The following is an 18,342-nucleotide window of genomic DNA, read 5'->3' as shown; positions in this document are numbered from 1 at the left end:
GCTAACTAGTATTAATGTCATTAGGTTATTGTTTTTTGATTATATTTACTGTGTATTATTGTTTACAAGCATTAAAGCTGCAGCAAGCAATAATTTAATTGTTCTGAGATCGGTACATATGGCAAAAACAGGAAAGTAGATTATTATCTGAATGGTGGCCGATTAGGAAAGGGGGAGATGCAACGAGACCTGGGTGTCATGGTACACCAGTCATTAAAAGTAGGCATGCAGGTGCAGCAGGCAGTGAAGAAGGCGAATGGTATGTTAGCATTCATAGCAAAAGGATTTGAGTATAGGAGCAGGGAGGTTCTACTGCAGTTGTACAGGGTCTTGGTGAGACCACACCTGGAGTATTGCGTACAGTTTTGGTCTCCTAATCTGAGGAAAGACATTCTTGCCATAGAGGGAATACAGAGAAGGTTCACCAGACTGATTCCTGGGATGTCAGGACTTTCATATGAAGAAAGACTGGATAGACTCGGTTTGTACTCGCTAGAATTTAGAAGATTGAGGGGGGATCTTATAGAAACTTACAAAGTTCTTAAGGGGTTGGACAGGCTAGATGCAGGAAGATTATTCCCGATGTTGGGGAAGTCCAGAACAAGGGGTCACAGTTTAAGGATAAAGGGGAAATCTTTTAGGACCGAGATGAGGAAAACCTTTTTCACACAGAGAGTGGTGAATCTGTGGAATTCTCTCCCGCAGAAGGTAGTTGAGGCCAGTTCATTGGCTATATTTAAGAGGGAGTTAGATGTGGCCCTTGTGGCTAAAGGGATCAGGGGGTATGGAGAGAAGGCAGGTACAGGATACTGAGTTGGATGATCAGCCATGATCATATTGAATGGCGGTGCAGGCTCGAAGGGCCGAATGGCCTACTCCTGCACCTATTTTCTATGTTTCTAAACGCTTGATTCGCTGCCTCTGAAGAAAACATATGGAAACACATATAAATTATATTATTTTATAGCGAGTGATCTTCCTCAAATAAAGTTTTGAATCAGAAGTACATCAAGTCAGTGGAACATTAAAAATATTGCCATTAGATCAGAATGGGATGTTAACTTTACACCGCTTTATGAAAAGTGCATATCAGCTCTGACTCTCTGCTCTAGAAGGAACACTAAATCCACATGTGAAAATTGAAATATTTTTACTCCAAACTATCTAAAAAGCAAGAATTAAAACATCTCTGCTTTGGCAAAACATTTCCCAATGGGTGGCCTTACAAATTTAAATTTAAATTCTTGCAGACTGACAAACACACACAAATATTGGATCATTATCGGTGTGTTTTACATTGGATCAAAATAAATCTGTATGTGTAAGTTAATGGCAACATTATATTATCATCACAGGCAATTTCAATGATGACAAATTATAAACTGTCTACTAAATGTATATACTATTTGAAATTCCTTGGATAATATTCTGTTTTCCACATTGTGTAAGCATTAGCAATCTATGATGATTGCAGTTCAGAGGTTTTCTTCAAAAAATCCCATTTACATTGTTACAAATTATTTAGGTTTAATGCTAGAAAGCTATTATTTCAACAAGAATCGTTATTTACATCCTGCATAAACTTCCACATAGAAATAAAATGTTGGGTACAATGAATTGCCAACTCTGAAGTGTTTAAACAAAGTAACACATACTGCATACCAAAACGGACACCAGAATTAAATCAGTTGTTTGGTTCATAAATATCCTCAACCTCATTCGTTTAGTGCGCTTGACAATGTTCCTGTGAAGCATTTTGGTTCTTTTTCCACCCAGAAGGGCCACAAATAAATTAAAGCTGCTGACATCCTGCGACAATGTATCGTGCATAAACGTGCATTTTGCTCGGAAAGTTGGACACTAAATCCACACTTACAAAATTAAAATGCGCTCACTAACTATCCATGAAGGTAGGAATAAAACATTCCCCGCCGTACAGGACATGTACATAATTCAAATGGTCTAGTTTTCAAGGCTTGTCCAAACAGGGCGCACAGCGGCACAGCGGGTAGAGCTGCTGCCTCACTGCGCCAGAGACCCATTCAGGCCTGACCTTGGGTGTTGCCTTTATAGATTTTGTGCATTCTCTCTATGATGGTGTGGGTTTCCTCCAAATGTTCCAGCTTCTTACCATATCAACAAGTTGTGTGGGTTGTTGGTTAATTGGCCTCTGTAAAATTGGTCCTAATGTGTAGGAAGCGGATGAGAAAGTGGAACACAGTACACATATTAATGCGTGATCAATAGTCAGCATGGGCTCAGTGGACCAAAGGGCCTGTTTTCATGCATATCTTTCGATCAATTTCAAAGGTATTTTCGTACGTTCATTGAGATATGCAAATTGCCTCAAATATCTTGAGAGTGAATGCAAAAGTGAGATAACACAGAACTAGTGTGAACTAGTGATAAGTCAACGTGGACTCGGTGGGCCAAAGGGCCTGTTGCCATGCTGTATCTTTAAATCAATCTGAGAGAGGCAGGTGCATTAGCTTCTGTAAAATTGCCTTTAGTGAAAATGTGGGATAACATCGAACTACTATGAATGGGGTGATCAATAGTCGGCGTGGATTAAGGTCATAGAAACATAGAGAATAGGTGCAGGAGTAGGCCATTCAGCCCTTTGAGCAAGCACCACCATTCAATATGATCATGGCTGATCATCCAAAATCAGTACCCTGTTCCCATACCCCTTAGCCCTAAGAGCAAAATCTAACTCTCTCTTGAAAACATATCATAAACGATAGTAGCAGAATTAAGCCATTCGGCCTATCGTCTACTCCGCCATTCAATCATGGCTGATCTATATCTCCCTCCTAACCCCATTTCAATCGATCAACTTCAAAGATGTGCAGGTTTGTAGGTTAATTGCCCTATTTAAATTTCCCCTAGTGTGCAGTGGATAAGAAAGTAGGATAACATAGAACTAGTGTGAAAGGGTGATGGTTGGCATGGACTCGACAGGCCAAAGGGTGGTTCCATACTCGTCTTTCAATCAATCTCAGAGACGTGCAAATTTGCAGGTTAATTGGCCTCTAAATTGCCACTAGTGAGCAGGGAGCAGATGAGAGAATGGGATAACTAGTGTGAATGAATGATTGATAGTAGATATTCAACGTTTCAATCAATCTCAAAGACGTGCGGGTTTGAAGATTAGTTATTTCCGTAAGGTAGACAAAATGCTGGAGTAACTCAGCGGGTCAGGCAGCACCTCTGGAGAGAAGTAAAGAGTGACTTTTCGGGTCGAGACCCTTCTTCAGACTGCCCCTAGTAAACTGCCCCTGGTGTGTAGGGAGTGGATGAGAAACTGAGATAACACAGAACTCGCGTGAATCAAAAGGGCAGGTTTCCATACTGTATCTAAAAATAACATCACCATGTATCTGTACACGGTGGATGGCTCGATTGTAATCATGTATAGTCTTGTCCTGAAACGTCACCCATTCCTTCTCTCCAGAGACGCTGTCTGTCCTGTTGAGTTACTGCAGCCTTTTGGGTCTATCTTCAGTGTAAACAAGCACCAGCAGTTCCTTCCTACACATGTATAGGCCACAAAAGGCCCTCAGCCTTTTGTTTACTATTTGACTTCCTCAGTGTTTTTGCACCATGGTGTTGGCTGCATCCACAGCAAGGTAAGCTCAGCCGATCCATGACGTAGAGGCCACCGGGGGTCAAAAGGTGGCTGACGTCACTGCAGCAAACCATTTTCCCGGGCGCATTTGAATTTAACCGCTGCTGATGCAAGCAGCCGCCCAAATATCGGCACGAAATCCACATTGACTGCCCCCCAAACACACACCACGATCCATTATTCGCCATTGGAATACTTACAGGAGGCTCACCGGCCTACTCTGAGGAGGAATTTCTACCCTTCAGCCAACAACCCCCCCTCCCCTCCCCTCCCCCAGCGCGCTAGGGCGCCACCAACCTTGCTGGCGGACAGACGCGATGACGGTCAGCGCTGCGAGCCAATGGGAGCCGGGGGACGGTTAACGAGCAGCTGCGCCGACCAACGGGCGGCGGAGAAGACCCAGTGGGCGGAATAAAATGCCCGAATCAGGAGCGAGCGTCCTCCCTTGGCAACCAATGAGCGTGAGGCGGGGGCGGGACCAACAGCCAGCAAGTTGGGTTGCACGGAGAGAATGTACAGTGGAACAAGATGGCGGCTCTTTCCACAACAAGCGACCCCCAACGCATATTAATTACAGACCTCCAACGGCCGACCCGAGCCCGTCACAAAGCCTCGCAGCTCCCCTTCCCAAACCACAGGCAAACAACCGCGCACAACAAACGCCATTTACCTTGTACGCTGATGGGGAAGGGGAGGGGGAGGGGAGGGAAGGAAAGAAATCCTCCTGCGGGCCGCAATAATTATTAATGGCAGCGGCAGCGCCTGCTTCCCGCCGTCGTTCACCGCCTCGTATGTCGTCCGCTGCGGCCGGAGCGCTTCATGGCGCGCCCGAGGGTGTTCGGCGGGAGCCCGGCGTCAACAAAAGACGGACTTTAATGGAGATTTGAGTGCGTCAGATAGCGGTAGGAAGGCGAGCGCTGGGCGCTGCTGGCGGGGGGAGGGGTGGGGGAGGGGGAAGATCTTTTCAATCACAGGCCCGACACGCCCCTGCGCATGACCCGAGCGAACGGGAAACCCCGTGCGCCGGCCGGGGAGAGGGGGCAGCGGAGGGGAGAGGGGGCAGGGGAGGGCAATGGGGGTGGAGGGGAGAGTGGGCAGGGGAGGCCAATGGGGGTGGAGGGGAGAGCAACGGGGAGGGTAACGGAGGTGAGAGGGGGCAGGGGAGGGCAATGGGAGTGGAGAGGGGGCAGGGGAGGGCAATGGGGGTGGAGGGGAGAGCAACGGGGAGGGTAACGGAGGTGAGGGGGCAGGGGAGGGCAATGGGGGTGGAGGGGAGAGCAACGGGGAGAGGGAGCAGCGGAGGGGAGAGGTGAGCAAAGCAACGGAGAGAGAGAGGGCAGTGGAGGGGGGGCGCAGTGGAGGAGGGGGCAATGGCGGGGAGATCGACGGTGGGGAGGGTGGCAGCAACCGCAGGGGACGGGTGAACGTCAGGGGCGAATGTAGGGGAGGGCAGCGACAAGATAGGACAGTGAGAGTGAACGGCGGAGAACAGTGGCAAACGGCGAGGGGCGACAGAGGACGGGGCGAGGGGGACAGTGGCGAAGCGTGGGGAGGGCAGTGGCGAAAGGCGAATGTTGTGGGAGGCACGGCGCCAGTCCACTCTTCCTGTGCAAGAATCGCTTCCCTTGCACCGAACCTCGGAATTCCTTTGAGCGGAGGAGACGAGCTGGGCGGGCTACAATAATATTACTTATGTAAAAGAGTGGTTTTAATTGTGTCCCCCCCCCCCCCCCCCCCCCGGTCTGAACACTCATTGTGAAGTAGAGACCATTCTGTCCATTCCCTCCACGGATGCTGCCCGACTCGCAGAATTCTTCCAACACTTTTTTAGTCACATCAATGCACGGCCGTTAAGAACTTTAAATAGACGTTTGCAACATTGCAGCAGCTCCCCTGCTTTAAGCTTGGCCAGTGTCCTCTCACATCTAAGGGACACACAAAGTGCTGGAAGAACTCAGTGGGTCATCTAACTGGGTAGGAGACGTTTTGGGTCTGGACCCTTCTCCGGACTTCGGAATCTGAAGAAAATTCTGAACCTGAAACGTATGTCCATCTCTTCCACTGATGCTGCCTGGCCCGCTGAGTTGTACCAGCATTTTGTGTTTCCCTCGAGATTCCAGTAACAATATCTCCTCTCAAACCAGAGGCACTGATCAATGATCAAAGATCACAGATCTATGGTACCAATTGCACTCAATATTATTGCAACGCTGCTGGCAGCGATAATTGCGAATTCAAAAGTTCAATCCAATGCGATAGGTTCTAAATAAATTGTATTTGGATGAGTAAATTGCTAAGCATCTCCGGATCCTTCCACAAGGATGTAACTTAGTAACTTGCAAGAAAAGCTTCACAAAACAAACTGTTGGAAGAACGGCGGGTCAGGCAGGATCTGGACCCGAAATATCAATTCCCCCCTCCCCTTTTTTTTTGCCTCCGCTGAGTTCTTCCTGCAGTTTATCTTTTGCTCCAGGTTCCAGCTTCTTCAGACTCTTATATCTCAATCAAAACATTCACAACTCGAATCCAGATTTTGTCTTTGGCCTTCAAATGTTTATGTCACGTGCTTTTCCACTCAAGGATTTCGTTTGTTTAAATGTATTCAGTCATTGTTATTATTCAATGAAAATAAATACTATTCAAAATATGTCATGAAAAAGGTGTGGAACTTTAAAACGTGATGACACCTGTCCTTTTGCCCGTCTCATTGAAAATAAAGCGAAAGAAATAGCGCTCATTGATAGTTCCGTTAACACATTGCATAATTCGTACTGCATAATATCAAATTACCGGAACTGATCCAGATCTGTAAACTGATTTTAAAAAAACGTGGGACACACAGCCTTATTGCGTTTTGAAGTGAAAATTCGATCGAATGCCGGTGTAAAAATCCAAATTCGATGTGTCCATATACCCAGTTGCAGAATACTTGAGACAATTGGATTTTCAAACTGTCACATCGAATGGTTTTGTGCTAAATAATAATTAAAAATATTATTTTGGCCCCTCTGCACTGAAAGTGTGCTTAGCTGGCTGGCATGTCAACACATAGGCATCGCGCAGCTTGAAATGTTATTAGCTAGGGAAAATCATTTCTACCAAATTCCATCCAAATTAAATCAGATTAATAATAATTATGGAGTATATTTAATTAACTAATGAAGTAAAAGATCCACTGCATCATCTCTCTTGTAAGTATAGTTTAAATTTCAAGTTGTAAACAGGGATTAAATATTTTTCAAGTTTCTCATTTTTGTTTACAATTTGAGTTATAATCCTTTCATGAGATTCCCGTTGCCTCGGGCGCTTTAGAAAACATTACAAGCTTCAGTTTACATATTTCCACACACTGTTGCATTTTGCTTAAATAGATAATTAAGAAATACAATTAGTTAATCGGAGCTGTGATGTTTTCCGGATTTAATGTCAACGGTAACAAAAACAAAAATACCAAGACAGATTTGGAAATGAATGGGATAATTAGGAATGGAATAATTAGGACATGGCTTAGTCCGTGCCTTACAAACTTGATTGAGTTTATCAAGAAGGTGATTGATGAGAATAGGACAGTCAATGTTTTCACATGTACATTAGTGAGGCATTTAGGCTAAATAAATGGACCGGAACCTGGCACATGGGATATAATGCAGAAAACCGAGAGATCCTCCACTTTGATGAACTTAACAAAAAAGCTAATTATTTATTAAAAGATGTGAGATTGGACACTGTTGATGTGCAAAGAATACACAAAATCACAAGGAAATAGCAATATCTGAGTAGGCCACCAGATCAATATGAGCATGGCTAATCTACGCTGGCCTTGCCTCTTGTGTACCAGTTCCTCATAATCCACAATTTCTAGATCTTTCAAATATTTACCTATCTCCACCTTAAATATATCTAATGATCTGGCCACCTTTCTTTGGGGCAGAGGATTCCGGAGATTCACTGCCCTCTGAGTAAAGAAATCCTTAGGCATCACTGGCCCTTTATTTTTCCCTGTGTTCTTGTCCCGGTGTTCTTGATTGTCAGTGAGAATCTCTCAACATCTATCAAAGAAGGGTCTCAACCCGAAACGTCACCTATCCATCCAGAGATGCTGTCTTACTCCAGTACTTTATGTCCTTTTTTTAATCTACTATTGAGAATGTTTTGTCAACATGTTTGAATAGGATCACACCTCATTGTTCCAAATTCCAAGGAACACAGTTGCAAACTGTCTAGTCTCTTAACAGAACAACTCTCTAATCCCAGTTGAATCTTTATACTGTCTCCAGTGTTTTTTTTAGTAAGGAGCCCAAATCTGCAGAGTATTTTAAATATGGCATCACTAATACCCTACATAATGTAACAAACCCCTCCTATTTTTAAACAAACCCCTTCACAATAAAGGGTGAAATGCTGTTTGCCTTAACTACATGTTGGGAGGTGGGTGTGCTTGTACACAAGGAACTGAAAACCAACATGTACATTCAGCAGGTGATGAGGAAAACAAATGGTATTCATAGCGAGAGTATAGGATTACAGCAGAAGGGAAAATTTATCACAATTCTACAGAGCTTTGGTAAAACCACACTTTACTTTCTTGCCTCCTTGCGTGCAGCAAAGATTCACAGGACTGAACCCAGAGCTGGTGAGTTTACTGTACAAGGCAAGAGCAAGTAGAGTGGGATATTGAACTTTGTCAAACTTCAATGTTATATCTTTGTACTAAATGTTGGACCTTTGGGGACCCAGTGTGGGAGGGGGAAGAACAATGGACAATGGAGGATCCGGGCTGGGGGGACAAAGGGGTACATGGCACGGGGGTACTTTGTAACTTTGTAAGTGCCCTTTATGGGTATACCTTGGGTATGCAAGCAAATTTAACTGACTTGTCACATGTGATAATAAAGTATTCATCCATTCAACTTGATTGTTTTCATGTACAGTATTTTCTTTGACACGATAGCATGCAAACCAATTTTTTTCCTTCCTGTATCTTGGTATATCTGACAATAATAAATTAACCTATTCTATGGAGTTCAGTAGTATGAGGCAAGACCTATTGATTTGGTGGACTAGATGCAGAGAGGATGTATCCTTTTACTGAAGACTCTAGACCATATTGGGGGAACATATTGAGAACAAGGGACAATCTAATTATAACTGAGAAAAGGAACAATTTCTTAACTCATACGGTGGAGAATATTTGGAAATCTACCTCTCAGGGCTGTGGAAACACTGTCACAGAGTTCATTCAAAACTAATACAAACTCAGTTGGAGCAACTCAGGAGGCAAGCCAGCATCTGTGGAGGGAATTAGACAACGATGTGTTGGATGGGCTCTTCTTCACTCTTGCAATGAAGGGCAACATAGAGCTCGTCTTTCTAACTGCTTGCTGCTTTTACTTATAAACTTTCTGATTGATTTAGGAAGCCACCCAAATGTCTCTGAAGATTGAAAGTTAATAATTTCTACTTAAAAACGCCTACAAATTAAATTGTATATTGCCAAGTTGTTTTCAGCATTTTTAGTTTATTTATGACCATCTCTGAATCAGGTAGGACACTGCTGACATTTAAACAGGACCTATAGGTGTGTTAGGTGTATGCATCTGACACTATGTCTGCTTCAAGAGCAGAAGGGTTTGCTTGGTATAAATTGACCCAATTGTGGCTAATCTAAGATAGACATAAATAGCTGGGGTAACTCAACGTCACTCATTCCTTCTCTCCAGAGATGCTGCCTGTCCCGCTGAGTTACTCCATCTTTTTGTGTCTATGTTTGGTTTAAACCAGCATCTGCAGTTCCTTCTTACACATTGTTGCAAATCTAAACAGGGATTACGTTTTAGGTTTATTATTGTCACGTGTACTGAGGTATGTGAAAAGCTTTGTTTTGTGTGTTATCTAAACACATCACACATACCATACATATATACAATCAGTTCAGACTTAAGTACAATAGTCAAAGCAAAGAGAAAGGTAGAGATAGCAGAATATGCCAAGAACTTAGTTCTTCACACTTCTGACCCAACCCAGAATATTAGAGGGAATGACAGTTTATTGTGGTTGATGGTGGAGATGTAGTTTTTGTGAGCAACTTATCCATAGTCACCACAGAAAATTAGCCTATGTCTGCATAAGTTCAAAGGAAACAAAAGCTTAATCCATTGAGCATACATCGAACATTGTTTATTGGACATCTTGGCAAAATTATAGAAATAATTATATTCACATCTAGTTTTCCTATCAATTACTCTTAATGTCAATGATTGTACAGAACATTCGACTAAAGTTAATATTAACATATACATGTGATTTAAATGTTCAAAAGATAAAATGGATGAAATTCTGTCATTTATAAATGTGCATGTACTATTTAGGATTTTCAATTCAACACACGAGTTGGGTCAGTGGTGGTCAGAGAGCTACAGTGGTGTTTCCTTCGGAATCCTGTTTAGACTTGAAAAAGGAACAAACCTCATCACCTCCTGAAATGCATGTCCTGAAAATAACAGTAATCAATTAAATGTTTTTCTGGTTTACATACAGATATTTAACATTTTACCTCCAAGGGTTTTGATTTATTTATATATTTGCAAAGTCTTCATTAATTAATAACAAGCTTAAAACAATTCTGTGTATCCTGTGAATAATTCCTTGACATTTTTTAAGGTTGTTAGTATCCCATAAATTAATCAGCACATGAACAAATCCATAAATAGTCCTTTGCTTTTGTTAATCTGCAAATCAAGTAATATTTCAGCATATGTTTTAGAAAAGAAAATACTTTCTCAACATGAAAAGAAGTGATGCAGCTTACTTACTAACTATTCAACAATCACTTACTTTTCCACATATCAACTGATAATTTCAACTGGTCCAAAGAATCATCAAATGGCTCAGGTTTGGTCTCATCCTCTGCGTCTCTGAATGGTTCAAAATAAGGATGACTCAGAGCCTCAGTGGCTGATAACCGTTTGTCAGCATCCAACACCAACATTTTGTCCAGGAGGTCCAATGCTAAGAGAAATCATTGATATTTTAAAAGAAGAGAGAACTTTCAACTCTTCTTAATCCAAAAGTTACCATCAGAAATATATGTATAGCATTCTACCAATATTTCTGTGAAATTGCATCCATAAATTACATCCTCTGCATAAAGAGTCAGTTCTGTTAATATTTGGAGCCCCAGCAGATATATTTACATCATCTTCAGCCACGGGTGGTACCATAAGAGTGGAAGGTGGTTAATATCTCTCCAATATTTTGCTTTAGATCCACTCTTGATGTTGGAGGGGTGCAAGATCTGCCCAGACACTCCAGCCTGCAATTTGAAGACTGGTTTGATGCTAGACAGGGTCTTTATACAGCACTGAAAGAGGCCCTTCGGCTCAACTTGCCCATGCCGACCAACATGCCCATCTACACTAATTCCACCTGCCTGCGTTTGGCCCTTATCGCTCTAAACCCATCCTATCCATGTAACTGTCTAAATGATTCTTAAACGTGCTAGTTCCTGCCTGAACTACCTCCTCCGGCAGCTCATTCCATACATTTACCACCATGTGTGTAAAGAAAGTTGCCCCTCACAAACCTATTTGCTCTAGTTTTACTTATTCTAGGCAAATGACTGTGTGCATTTACCCTATCTATTCCTCTTGTACACCTCTGTAAGAGCACTCCTCATCCTCCTGCGCTCCAAAGAATAAAGTCCTAGCCTGCTCAACCTCATCCTATAGCTCAGGCCCTCGAGTCCTGGCAACATCCTCTGAATCTTTTCTGCACCCTTTCCAGCTTAACACATATTTCCTATAACAGGGTGACTAAAACTGAACACAATACTCTGAATGTGATCTCACCAATGTCTTGTACAACTGTAACATGATCTCCCAACTTCTATACTCAATACTCTGACTGATGAAGGCAATGTGCCGAAACATTTCTTGACTACATTATCTACCTACACTTCCAGATCCCTCTGATCTACAATACACCCCAGAGCCTTACCATTCACTGTGTAGGTGAATTACCTGCCCTGGTTTGACTTCCCAAAATGCAATGTCTCACTTTTCTATATTAAACTCCGTTAACCATTCCTCAGGCCATCTGCCCAACCGATGAAGATCCTGCTGCAATTTTTGACAACCATCTTCACTATCTACAATACCATCCACTTAAGTGACATGGAACACAACCTCACCACAAAGTGTTAAATATTTGGACAAACTTAGATTTTCTTTAAGGGAAAAGCAAATAGAAAGCATGCTGTAGAGAAGGAATACTGTGACAAGTGGTATCAGAATTAAAAGCTGCAGATACTGGAAACAAAAAATGTTGGAAACACTCAGGAGGTCAGGCACTATCAGTAGAAAGAGTAAAAGTTAACATTTTGGGCCCAGACTTCTTCTTCAGAACCAGTTCTGTGCAATAGGAAAATATAATTTTAAATTAAATCCTATCCAGGCTGTCCATGTTGAAAATTAATGCAGTTAGACTACCTAATCCAGGGAGATGCTAAATGCATTTCGTTGTCTCTGTACTGTACACTGACAATGACAATTAAAATTGAATCTGAATCTAATACTTATACTTAAATGAAGTTGAAGGGGTGGGAAATTTCAACCTTCACGTGGTCCACCTTGTTTCGACTAATGCAACCAACCCGACGTGCACAAACAAATAGATGTAGTGTTTTGTTAGGCTGTGCACACCATAGGCAAGACGAAGAATGAAGTTTGATAATAATTGGACAATTTAATCCAGAATACTCCCAAGGATAAACAGCTTCATTTACTACTGTGCAATATATTCCCAGAGTAATTGATATTTTAAATGTGATAAGAGTTCCTGATTTGTGATTAGCTTATGTCCAACATGGGAGATCTATAATTTGGTTGAGAGGTGCCAGCACAGCAATCTTGCTCTCAACACTAGCAAGACCAAGGAGCCAATAGTTGACTTCAGGAAAGGAAAACCGAGGGGTCACGTGCCTTTCTTCATTGGTAGGGTGGTGGTGGAGAGAGTCAACAACTTCAATTTCCTGGGTGTACACATTTCTGAAGATCTGTCACGGGTTCAACACATTGATGCCATCAAAATAGAAAGATTTTCCACTGTCTACTTCCTCAAATGTTTGAGGAGATTAAGCATTCACGTTCAAGAACAGCTTCTTCCCATCACCATAAATTCTTGAACCAATCTGCACAACTCTAACCTAACCGCAACCCAACCTCAGCACCAAATCACCGTGGTCATTACACTATGGTTGCTCCGGAAGTGGCGGCGCTGGTGAACGGCTGCGGCTCGCCTGCAGTTCGTTTGTCTTTACTTTTGTGTGTTGTTTTTTTTCGTTTTGTCTAGTTAAGTTTTTGGTTTTTAGGTTGTGTTTGTGTGGGGGGTTGAAACGGGGCTTGCTGTCTCTCCCTTCGGGGGAATGCGACTTTTTTGTCGTATCCCCTTTCTCTGCGCTGAGGCCTAATGGCGGAGCTGGCGACCTCGAGACTCCGGAGGCAGCCAGTCAGGACTCACCCTGGGCTCGCTCCCGTGAGGGCGGCCCAGCTCGGGGCTGGAACGGCGCTCCCGTGAGGGTTTGTGACGCTCCCGTGAGGGAGGCCTGGCAAGGGGCTGAGACTCTCCCGTGAGGGGCTGTGGCACTCCCGTCGGAGCGGCCCATCCCGAGGGTGGAATGGCGCTCCCGTCGGAGCGGCCCAGCTCGAGGGTGGAACGGCACTCCCGTCGGAGCGGCCCAGCTCGAGGGAGGAACGGCACTCCCGTCGGAGCGGCCCAGCTCGAGGGTGGAACGGCACTCACGTGAGGGCGATCCGGCTCGGGGCTGGAACGGTGCTCCGGTGGCTGGGACGGCGTTCTGGCGGCTATGACCTGAGTCCTGGGTTCAGCCGCGGGCCAGCGGCTGCGTCCGCTGGACTGGAGGGCGGCAACTTCGACCACCCCGGGCCGCGGTGTTTGAGCCGGCCCATTTGCGGGGTTCGGTGAGCCGCGGGACTGTTTGTGCCATCGCCCGGTGGGAAATCGCCTCAGCGCAGAGGGAGAAGAGGAGGGAAGAGACTGCAGCCCTAAGATTTTTGCCTCCACCACAGTGAGGAGGTGCTTGGAGGATACACTGGTGGATGTTAATTTGTGTTTAGTGTTGTTTATTATTGTATGATTGTATGTATGACTGCAGGCACGAAATTTCATTCAGACCGTAAGGTCTGAATGACAATAAAGGAATTCAATTCAACATACTTAGCTTTTTGCTCTATATTCATCTAGTTTATATGGAATAATAACTAATTTATTGTATATTTATTTTTGATGCTGTTGCATTTAATGAGCCTTTAAAGCTACAGCAAGTAAAAATCTCATTGTTCCCATTCAAATCCTGTGCTTATGATAAATAAACATGCTTGATCTTGATCTTGATAATGATTTTTTTTTCAATCTTGTTTGTCTTAAGTTGTCAATTCTATTACTCAATGCTGAGTTAGTGAATTAACTGGATTTCTACTCAATTTGTATTCAGGAACAGATAGAGTGCAAATTTCTCATTGTGCCCCGTTCCTCCACAAGCACTAGCAATTAATAGTTTGCCAGTAAGGAAAGATATACCACATATAAAGAGATTGTTTCACTAAACTAATCTTATTCTCATGAACATTTACCTGGTCTGAAGATATCATGATGGCAAATCTATCCCATTCAATAGCTGAATGAAATCAAACCATTGACACTTGGAGCTAAAAGCTAGACAGCAACTCTTTCAAATAGTTAAATAAATGCTGCAAAACTCTGGTACTGTATGTGCATGTCAAATACCCTCCCATTCTTGGTGCAAATGGACACATGCCAGTGGCCATGCTCTACGAGAGTGTAATTCAGAGCTTCCATTTGATCTGAAATGTATAGCTTCGTTCTGATTAAGCAATAGTTGAAATGCAAAAACACAAGTCAATAAATCTTTCTATTAAAATATTTAAATAGTTTTGTCTTTCTTTCTTTCTATTTTTTTCTGACAAGGAACAACTAAATTCAGTAAAGTTTAGTGAGTCTCCGAAAAACAATTTCTCTGCAGTTGCGGTACTGCACTGTTAAGAATGTCAGGAATGCTCACAGGAGCTGCCCGAGGTCACAGTAGTTACAAGGATAATTGAAATATGCAGATCACACTCCCATGAGTCAGATTGATGTCAACGATGAATAACTAGCAGATTAATGAAAAGCTTGTTTTTTTTCATCTCAAAGTGCAAATCTTTCAGAGTATTTTCAAGGAAATTGTGAATTCTCAAAAGCACTCGATGGATAATGCTTTTTGTAAGATGATCCACATTAGATGGTCTGGGTGACAGTTTTGTTTTTAATTGTTTTGTTTATTATAGTAAAACTTAGCTAATTGTTTAAGTTCATAGTATATCTGCAGATTTTTCTCCCTTGTTGCTACTTTGGCATCTTTTTTTTTTGAGGAACACACAAACATTGTGAGTTCCTAAAAAAAAAAACCCATTGAATCTGTACATTTGTTTTGCCGTGATGTAACAGTACACTGATTGTTGCTTTATATTATCCTCCAATGGCTGTATTTCTTTAGCACAATTCTGGCTGTCAATCTCAAGTCATAGAGTATAACAGCAATGCAAACTGTCACCTCAACGTGTCTACACTGACCAAGTTGCCCACTGGAATATATCCATTTGCCCACGTGTGAAGGACTGATATTCATTGGACTCACACTAAATGGGTAAACAAATTCCAAGAATTAATTCCTAGCATCTTAGGACTTCTCTACTTGCGTAGGTTTCCCTGGTTCTCTTTGAATGTTAGCATTTCAAATAACATTATTTCAGGATAAAATGATTGTTCTGTGAATAAGCAAGATTTCTGATTTTTCAAAGTGGCACATTTAAATATACCAGAGAGGAATATTGAGCTTTGCATTATTGTTAGTGTCATTTGGGGAAGTTTCCAGTCCTCGTAAATTCCTACTGGAATACAAAGAGTCGAATGAAGGCCCTGACAGGATTTATTACAGGATACCATGAAAAGAAAGGGAAAGAGATTATCGAGATTTTACACATCTTCGTTAGCCTCGTTGGAGGAGAGCAAATGTTGTCTTCTTATTCCAAAAGGGATGGCAGGGATGAACTATGAAACTACTGGCTAAAGAACCTTGCAGCAGTAGTAGGGAAGTTACTGGAGAAAATTCTAAGGGAAAGAAATTATGATCTGTTAGAAGGTAGGGATTGATTTGGAAGAGTCAGCATCGTTTGTGCAGGGGAAATCGCTTGCATGTCCAACCGAGATTTTTGATGGTGAGTTGGCAGACTGATTTACATAGAAAATGTCTGAAGAAGGGTTTTGAACCGAAAACGTTGCCTATTTCCTTCGCTGCGTAGATGCTGCCTCACCCGCTGAGTTTCTCCAGCATTTTTGTCTACTTATGATTTACATAGACTTTAGCAAGGATTTTGACAAGGTCCAACACAACAGATTAATCAGAAGATTAAACCACATGGAACCAGAGGTGTATTGACAAACTTGATCCAAAAATTGACTTGGTATCAGGATACAGAGGGTAGTGGGGGAGAATTGTTTTCTTTGATTGGAAGTCTAAAACCATGATGTACCACAAGATTGGGTGCAGACCATTGTTGTTTGCCACATATATACATTAATTATTTAGATGGAAATTAGGAGCTCAAATTGTATGGTGGCACAGTGGCAGCCTTACGGCTCCAGGGATCTGGGTTCAATCCTGACTACGAGTGCTGTTTGTATGGAGTTTGTACATTCTCCCTGTGATGCATGGGTTTTCACTGGGTGCTCCACTTTCCTTCCACACTCCAAATATGTGCAGGTTTGTAGGTTAATTGGCTTCTGTAAATTGTTCCCGGTGAGTTGGACAGAACTAGTGTATAAGGTGATCATTGGTCGGCATGGACTCGATGGGTTGAAGAGCCTGTTTCCACGCTGTATCTTTAAAACTAAAATTAGTAAATAAGCTAACAACGTGCAGATTAGTGGAGTCCCAGACAGCAGAAAAGGATACAGTCAGGCATAGATAAGCTGGAAAGTTAGATGAATTGTTGGCAGATAGAATTTAATGCAGACATTTATGAGGTCATGTATTTTGAGATATCAAATCTGGCAGGACATACACAGTAAATGGCAGAGACCTTGAGAGTGCTGATGTACATAAAGATATTGGGGTTTTCAGTTCAATGTTCCCTGAAAATGGTGACACAGTGGGACAGGGCAGCAAAGAAGGCATTGGGCATACTTGCCTTTAGAAGCTAAGACACATAGCATAAGAGTTTGAACATCATGTTGCAGCTGTACAAACATTGGTTAACCACACTTATTTTTTGGACACACCAAGAATTTTGTACAGTTCTGGTCACCCCACTGCAGGAAGAAGTGGCAATATTAGAAAGTGTGGCGGAGAGATTCATCAGGATGGCAGACGTTAGTTAGGAGAGACTGGATAGACTGCATTTATTCCCTCTGGCACATGATGCACTTGGTGATCTTAAAATGACATGGGTGTAGATAAAATAAATAGTCACAGTCTCTGTCCTGGAGGCAGAGAAGTCTAAAACTAGAGGGCAGTGATTTGAGGCAAGTGGGGGGGGGGTCTTAAAGGGAATTTGAGAAGGTAGAAAAGATTTAAAATACTGCTGTCATGAGTTTCCTCCCTGACCTCACCTTTAGTTTAGATTAGAGGTAAAGGGCGGAAACAGGCCCTTAGGGTCTGCACCGACCAGCGATCTCCGTACACTAACACTATCCTACACATTAGAGAGACAATTTCAAGCCAAATAGCTGACAATCCTGTACGTCTTTGGATTGTGAGAGAAAACTGGAGCTTCCCAGAGTAAACCCACGCAAGTCACAGGGAGAACGTACAAACTCTGTACAAACAAGCACCCAAAGTCAGGATCGAACCCAGATCTCTGGCACTGTAAGGCAGCAACACTAACGATGCGCCACCATACTGCACCTCTAACATTAGCTCTGGCAATATGCAGCCTTGTCTCGCTCATATGTTACATATTGCTTCATCCAGTACCCTGGAAATTAAAGGATGACACGTATCCTTGCTCTGAGAGGTCTGTAACAACTTTAAGTATGCCTTGGGCTAACCAGCCAGAAAATGTTTCTGGAATGTGGGAGTTGATTTCTGTTTGGCTCAGAGCTCTCAATGGAAAACCTGCCAATGAGAATTATAGAGAGGCCCAGTAACCAGTATAACCTGGACCGTTTTGTGACTGCAAGCTTAAAATCGTTTAGATTGTTTGCAATGTTAATGTTGACAAATTTGGACAAAATTAGAAACATAGAAAATAGGTGCAGGAGGAGGCCATTCGGCCCTTCGAGCCAGCACCGCCATTCATTGTGATCATGGCTGAACATTTATAAAACCTTTGAATTTTCAGGATTCTATCAATCCACAACATTGCACTTCAATGCAAAGAAGTAATTACTATTAGTAATCTTTAATAAGCATAACAAGAGAATAAAGCTGCTTTACTGCAAGTTGAGTGACTACTTGTAACGAGTTGAGGAAAGTGCAATTTCTTCTAAAACCTTATTGAGCACCATTGGTGATTTAGTCCGAGCTGGAAATCTAAATAGTAGAACTAATACACAACTGATGAGAAAAGTAGAGTACAGGAGCAGGAGTGCAAAGGTGGAATGTGTAATTTTTATAAGCTGATGCCCTCTCTCTTCAT

At 42.6% G+C, this 18,342-nt stretch overlaps 2 protein-coding genes across 3 annotated transcripts in view; both read right to left on the bottom strand.

Annotated features, from left to right (window-relative positions):
• Positions 1-4,610, bottom strand: part of brpf3 (bromodomain and PHD finger containing 3) — a 59,826-nt gene extending 55,216 nt beyond the window's left edge. The window contains exon 1 of the mRNA XM_033042540.1: positions 4,299-4,610. The gene's annotated coding sequence lies outside the window, so the exon portion shown is untranslated. The remainder of the gene's footprint in view (positions 1-4,298) is intronic.
• A 5,173-nt stretch (positions 4,611-9,783) lies between these two features.
• Positions 9,784-18,342, bottom strand: part of LOC116986815 (mitogen-activated protein kinase 12-like) — a 48,712-nt gene continuing 40,153 nt past the window's right edge. For both annotated transcript variants that reach the window (XM_033042538.1, XM_033042539.1), the window contains 2 exons: positions 10,463-10,636; positions 9,784-10,118 (listed from right to left, as the gene is read on the bottom strand). In XM_033042538.1, the coding sequence (XP_032898429.1) occupies positions 10,042-10,118; positions 10,463-10,636 (251 nt within the window). In that variant the 3' untranslated portion in view covers positions 9,784-10,041. The remainder of the gene's footprint in view (positions 10,119-10,462; positions 10,637-18,342) is intronic.

This window comes from Amblyraja radiata, chromosome 24, assembly GCF_010909765.2.
Source record: "Amblyraja radiata isolate CabotCenter1 chromosome 24, sAmbRad1.1.pri, whole genome shotgun sequence".
In the NCBI taxonomy this organism is placed as follows: domain Eukaryota; kingdom Metazoa; phylum Chordata; class Chondrichthyes; order Rajiformes; family Rajidae; genus Amblyraja; species Amblyraja radiata.
The sequence above is the reverse complement of the archived record's forward strand: the minus strand, read 5'-3'. Positions and strand labels throughout refer to the sequence as shown.